This window comes from Megalobrama amblycephala, linkage group LG14 (genome assembly GCF_018812025.1).
Source record: "Megalobrama amblycephala isolate DHTTF-2021 linkage group LG14, ASM1881202v1, whole genome shotgun sequence".
NCBI lineage: Eukaryota > Metazoa > Chordata > Actinopteri > Cypriniformes > Xenocyprididae > Megalobrama > Megalobrama amblycephala.
The window spans coordinates 15,864,233-15,870,390 of record NC_063057.1 but is presented as its reverse complement, the minus strand read 5'-3'; the positions used below and the strand labels follow the sequence as shown (position 1 = coordinate 15,870,390).

The 6,158-nt window shown below is 35.1% G+C and overlaps 1 protein-coding gene across 5 annotated transcripts in view; it reads left to right on the top strand.

Moving 5' to 3' along the window:
* The first annotated feature begins 1,595 nt into the window (after positions 1-1,595).
* Positions 1,596-6,158, top strand: part of uhrf1bp1l (UHRF1 binding protein 1-like) — a 42,030-nt gene continuing 37,467 nt past the window's right edge. For 3 of the 5 annotated variants that reach the window (XM_048154631.1, XM_048154630.1, XM_048154629.1), the window contains exon 1: positions 1,597-1,859. In XM_048154631.1, the coding sequence (XP_048010588.1) occupies positions 1,816-1,859 (44 nt within the window). In that variant the 5' untranslated portion in view covers positions 1,597-1,815. Of the gene's footprint in view, positions 1,860-6,158 lie in introns of all 5 variants that reach the window. The other 2 variants (XM_048154627.1, XM_048154626.1) reach the window with 1 other exon arrangement.

The window sequence follows — 6,158 nt, the reverse complement described above, 5'->3', positions numbered from 1 at the left end:
TAAAACATATCCAATAACGTATCAATATTCAGGGCAAGGTTTATCATACTGTTTTTCTTTACTAATGGGCAATACCAAAACATTTGGCAAATAAAATATAATTTTTTTTCCCCCAGCAGCTTTTTTTTATTATTATTATTATTTTTTACAAGTTTGAACAAGAACACCTTAATCATATCAATATAACAATGGATGACAAACATAAATAATAAAGGAAGACAAATGCATAAAGTAGTGGAAGGAAAGCAATCTAAATAAATAAATAAATACTGAGGTAATAAAGCAATTTGCGTAACATTAATCAGATCATTATACAGATGCATAAATTTGGCACTTTTTTTTGTTGTTAATCTTTTTTAGTGTTATAATTAAATAGTTAAGGTCACAGAGAAAGTGGTTTAATTTGGGCAGTGTTGAGGAAAATTTGCATTTATGAATGTAATATTTTGCCAACAAAATAAATACATTTCCTATATATTCTATATTTTGCTTACAGTGTGAAAAATAACAGAATATATCACAAATAGTTGATGACCAAATTAGATTTCAAAGCCAAAAAATTTGACAGATCGGACCAAAATTCTTTAACAAGGGTGCATTTGAATAAAAAGATGATTAATTGACTCAATACTAGACTTTACAATTCAAACTAGAAACAATTTCATTAGTGGGGTATATATCATGCAAAAAAATTAAACGTAGTTCTTTAACTTTATCGGGGACACAAAATTTATGGGGTAAGAGCCATGCTTTTTCCAATTAATCTTATCTATTAAAGAATTCCAGAAAAAAATACCCCAATATAAACATTTTTTTAAATTATTTTTTTATTAATGAAACAATTTACAAACAGAGCATAGCATAAGACAAAGTGCAATACAAAGTGTGATATTAATTAGTAACAGGGGATCCGAAAATAAAATCATAATATTTTAAGCATGTTAATGACTTTTTCAGAGAAGATATAAAACAATCAAATTCAACTAAAAATACCTTAAATATTGGGGATGAATTTAAGCATTTTTGTTTATGTATATAAAATTTTGCCAGCAATATGAGTAAGTTAACAATGTATTCAAGACCTTTGTTAACATTGTTTTCATAGTAAACAATAATATCCTTTACAAAAAAAACTGTATTTATCCTTTATAAATTCTGCCATTTCCTTCCAAAAATTTTGGGTAACTTTACAATCAAAAAACAAATGTGTTAACACTTCTTTCTCATTTTTGCCAAAGGAGCATAAATCATCAATATCAGAGTATCTTGAAATTATTGATTTAACAGGGTAGATGGTATGCAAAATTTTAAAATGTATTTTTTTTTTAGTTTTGTTATTAATACAATATTTAAAGGGGATTAACCAAGCAGCCTTCCAATTAATATTATTATTATTATTAGCTCCAAAAGAATTTTCCTCTAGGTGTTATTTTATTTTGTTTTTGAAAAATAGTATAAATATTTTTGTTCTTGCATTTCTTATCCCAATAATAACATTTGTATAAATACTAAGCTATTATGTGACGTAAACTTCAAGCCGGATTCCTATTGGCTCAACGGAGTTGGGCGAGCCTCATTTTCGTGAGGCGCTCCTGCGCATGCGCGCCTGTCCACCGACGCGTCACTGCGCATTCAACATGGACCCGACGGTAAAGCGGTAGCGACGGACGCCTCTACGAGTCATGTTTATATTCGCCCATTCCGACGCCTCATTATTCAGAAAAAAACACTCCGGTTGACCGGAGGAAACCTAAAATGTACAGCTTCCAAAATCTACCGCCCGTCCTTGGATAAGTGATTGATGAGATACCGGTCATGGCTGGATTGATCAAGAAACAGATCCTGAAACATCTCTCCAGGTCAGAGCTGATCCCTTACTGACACCTTTTCGGTGTTTTACATACATGTCGATGCCTGATAAATATGAACCGTGGGTCGAAGGCTGAGACGAGTCCTGCTGATGTGGCTGTGCTGGATGACACATGCTGATGGGTCATAACTGGGTTTTGACAGCTTGCCAGAGAAAATGCTGTTCCACTGGGTTGATGTCAAAACATGCTTTGGGTGTCATGTCTCAAGCTGAACGAGTCTGTCTGCTCCCATCTTAATGTGTTTTTATGGGTCAGTGTGATAAGAGAGATGTCTAGCTTGAAATCCCTTTCTAGATGTGTTCTGCTTTGGAAACCACCCCTCATCCGTTTCGGACAGGTTAAGGTATAAGGTCTTTGGGAAGGTCTAAGTGGATTCACTTACTATTAGCATGACTGCCTGACCCCATTCTCAGCCCAATGTTGTATTTGAGTGACATTTAAAGGTCAGTTTGTTATCGAATAGTCTAGTAGGATGCTTTCTGGGCCCCATGTAACCCAAGGATATATCCTAATATTTATGATTATGAGAGATAAATATAAGGTTTAAGAAAAACCCATGTTGATAGATCTTAAAGTCAGCATGAAATGAAAATCCATGCATGTTTGTTTAATTTTTAAACACTTTTTGACCTTGTAATTTTTTAACCAGAATGTCATAACTAGATTTTCTTGCGCACTGGTTCCCAACCCTAGTTCTGGAGCATCCACAACACTGAACATTTTTGATGTTTTTCTTATCTGACATGTTCATCTGAGGTCTTCTGAGCTGATGAGTTTAATCAGGTGTGTTTGATTAGGGAGACATCTAAGGGTACGTTTACACGACAACAATGTACTAAAAGCGTAAAAGTTTTTCCTTTGCGTTTTTCACGTGCAGACGACAATGTTGTCAAAACGATCGCCGTTCACACGGACCATGTTGGGGAAAGTTACTTTTAAAAGTAAAACATTACAATATTGCGTTACTCCCTAATAAAGTAGGCTAACTAATTGTGTTACTTAGTTACTTTTTATGGAAAGTAATCCGTTACATTACTTTTGGGTTACTTTTTCTCACCTGGGCTGAATTTTTAGCTGTTCAGCCATTCTGGATTGAAGAAGAATAGGATGCAGGAGAAGAAAGTTCAACACCAAACTTAGCAATAAGTAAAAAAAAAAAAAAGAAACACAAATGTCATGTTTATTTACAGTCATTTTTGCTTAATTAGTATGGTTGAATTTGATCGAAGGACAGCAGCAAAGACACTGGTTAATAAAGTGAGATTAAGTACATAAAGTATATTTGTGTAATTTAATATATTTAATTATTGCAGGTTTGCGTAATATTCTGAGATTGCATTTCACTGTTTTTATTCATTGTGAATAATACTGAATCCGTTTCACATTTATTCTAAAACTACAATAAACATCATGTTCACACAGCGCACACAACGCCTCTGCACTTACTCACGATTTCTCTCAACATGGGGACAGGAGAGATGTCCGTCAATAAATGGAAAAAAGTAACTTGCGTTACTTATTTGAAAAAGTAACTCAGATAATTTGTTGTAAATTTAAAAGTAATGCGTTACTTTACTAGTTACTTGAAGAAAGTAATCTGATTACATAACTCAAGTTACTTGTAATTAGGGCTGGGCGATATATTAATGCGATTGTCACGCGCATTTCGTCAGTAAAGCCAGTTCCCTGATTACCGCTAAATCGCCATCACCTGCTTTCAAATGGAGCGGCATTTAATAGACAGAGCCGTAGTTCACTGACAAGCTACGCAATATCGCGTTCATTATCGAAGGCGATTCATCTGCGATAATGAACGCGATATTGCGTAGCTTGTTAGTGAACTGCAGCTCTGTCTGTTAAATGGCGCTCCATTTGAAAGCAGGTGATGGCGATTTAGCGGTAATCAGGGAACCGGCTTTACTGACGAAATGCGCGTGACAATCGGATGCGATATATCGCCCAGCCCTACTTGTAATGCTTCCCAACAATGCACATGGATCTGCGAAAATGATTAAAAACTGTATTATGCATGCTAGGCCAGTAGTTGGCGATGGCACTTTGTAAGGAAAAACTATGCGCCTATAGATTGAACACGTAATACGCATGCATTTTAAAATGGAAAACTTTTTATGTGTTGTTTAATTGGGGTTGAAGCTAAACTTTGCAGAGCAGGATTGGACACCTCTGACTTAACCCTCACCCCTTCAAACTCTCCTTCATCTGCCTCCATTTATTTTTAAGAGCAGTGGCCACATCTCAAAATGTAATCAACAACCATTGCATAGAACCAAGTCTCCGCCCTGTGTTTTTTTCGATACGCCGTTACACTTGGAAGTGTGTCAAAATATGGAATAAAAGATCTTTCGTTCAAAAGATCTTTCGTTCACAGGCCTAGATCAACAGATCTGGACTCTATGTTCTAATATTAGATAAAATCTGCAGAATTGCAGAGTAAAAGAGCTGAGAGATCAAAAAAATTGGCATTCTTTTTTAAAGGAATAGTTCAATTAAAAAAATGAAAAATCATTTACTCAACCTCATTTTGCTCCAAATTTGAATGACTTTCTTTCTTTTGTGGGCATTTTGGGGTTCAAAACAACATTGGACTCCATTGACTTTTCATTGTATTGATGTAAAAAAAAACACAGACAATTATGACTTATGATAGTAAATGATCTTCATTTGTGTAATACACAAAACAAGGATTGTGCTTTTTGAAAATGCATTCCAGTTGTGTTGAAATCTGCAGGACTTTTAAGGCCCGTTCACACCAAGAACTGTAAAGATAACTGTAACAATAACTATATTAGCGACCACACCAATGCAATATTCTGTTTATAAGTTATGTCATTTGCTGCAATAAATACTCAAGCTCTTTAAAAGTTGGGCTGCCATTGATTGATTTATTTCTATCTGGTAAACAATAAATTTAAAAGCAATTCCAGTGATACCATTCCTCAGTTGTGGCGTGGACTTTCATATTGTTTTAGAATTAAAATCTTTATTACTTTATAGTTATAGTTAGAGATATTGTCCATAGCGTGAATGGCCCCTTAGACAGTCAACCCTCCAATTGTGCAAGATGATTTGAGTCATGTCTATTAATTTCTAATGTGTTCAGTTTGCTGTGGAAACTTGAATTAAATCTGGGTGGATTGTTAGGGTGAGGCCTGGGTTCAACAAAAACAACGTTTTGCCTTTGCGGCCGAGTGCACATTGTGCCAAATGGTTTCACTATTGTGTGCCTTTGTAGTGTCAGTTCTTGAGTCCAACCTACCTGCATTATTTATTCCCTCAGTGGAGCGAATCCAGATGAAATCCTACACCTTTTCATTCAAAATGACACTTGGTAAAATGATGAAATGTGGTCTCATTGTGTTCCTCATTTGATAAGCAATAGCTCACGTCCACGTTGTCGACCAGTCACTGTGATAAAATGAAGTTGTGTGAGATGGCATCTCATAAGTGTCATAACTTTCGGCCATGCTCTTCAGGTTGGACACGTTTAGGGTTTGTATGTGTTAGTTGCGCACTCTGCGTTTTCTGGAGCAATATTAGCGTTCAAGGTCTCCTACAAACGGATAGTGCGATCTCTGTGGACCTTGACTTATTGTTTGATGTATTGTTTAATTTATTTACCACTGAGAGACTTTCACCCAGACTTTGACCTACACAAAATCATATTTTCCTTTTGCGGCAGCACTTTTTCAGTCTGTAATAATCTCATATTTATTGTTATAGCTTATCAAACTTTTTGGATACGTTCCAGTCGCCTGATACTACCCTGCAAAGTGGACTTGACAGGGTATGCGGCCATCTTAAGTGCAATTCCAAACCATAGAGAGTGTAAAATAGCATGGGGAACAAGTCAATATATCACTTCACAAGAAGTGGAAAGGGAAATATATATATATATATATATATATATATATATATATATATATATATATATATATATATATATATATATATATATATATATATATATATATATAAATATAACATGTATATGTGTGTTTTTGGAGAGTCTGATTTGGTGAAAATAAGAAGCTGCCCTGGAGTGGTCTGATTGAAGCTGTAGGCATTTGTCAGAGGAATGAAACATGCCCAGCCTGTATTTCCAGTCTGTGACCCCTATTTTAGAAGCTGAATTAGCCTAGATAACATAGTCCTATCTGTTTGTTAGTGTGTGATCATGATTATTCATTGTAAAACCTGGGTAAAAATTCCTGTGGTGGTCAATGAGGCTGTGTTTGTCCTTTTTAAGACTAGTTTTTCAGATACTGC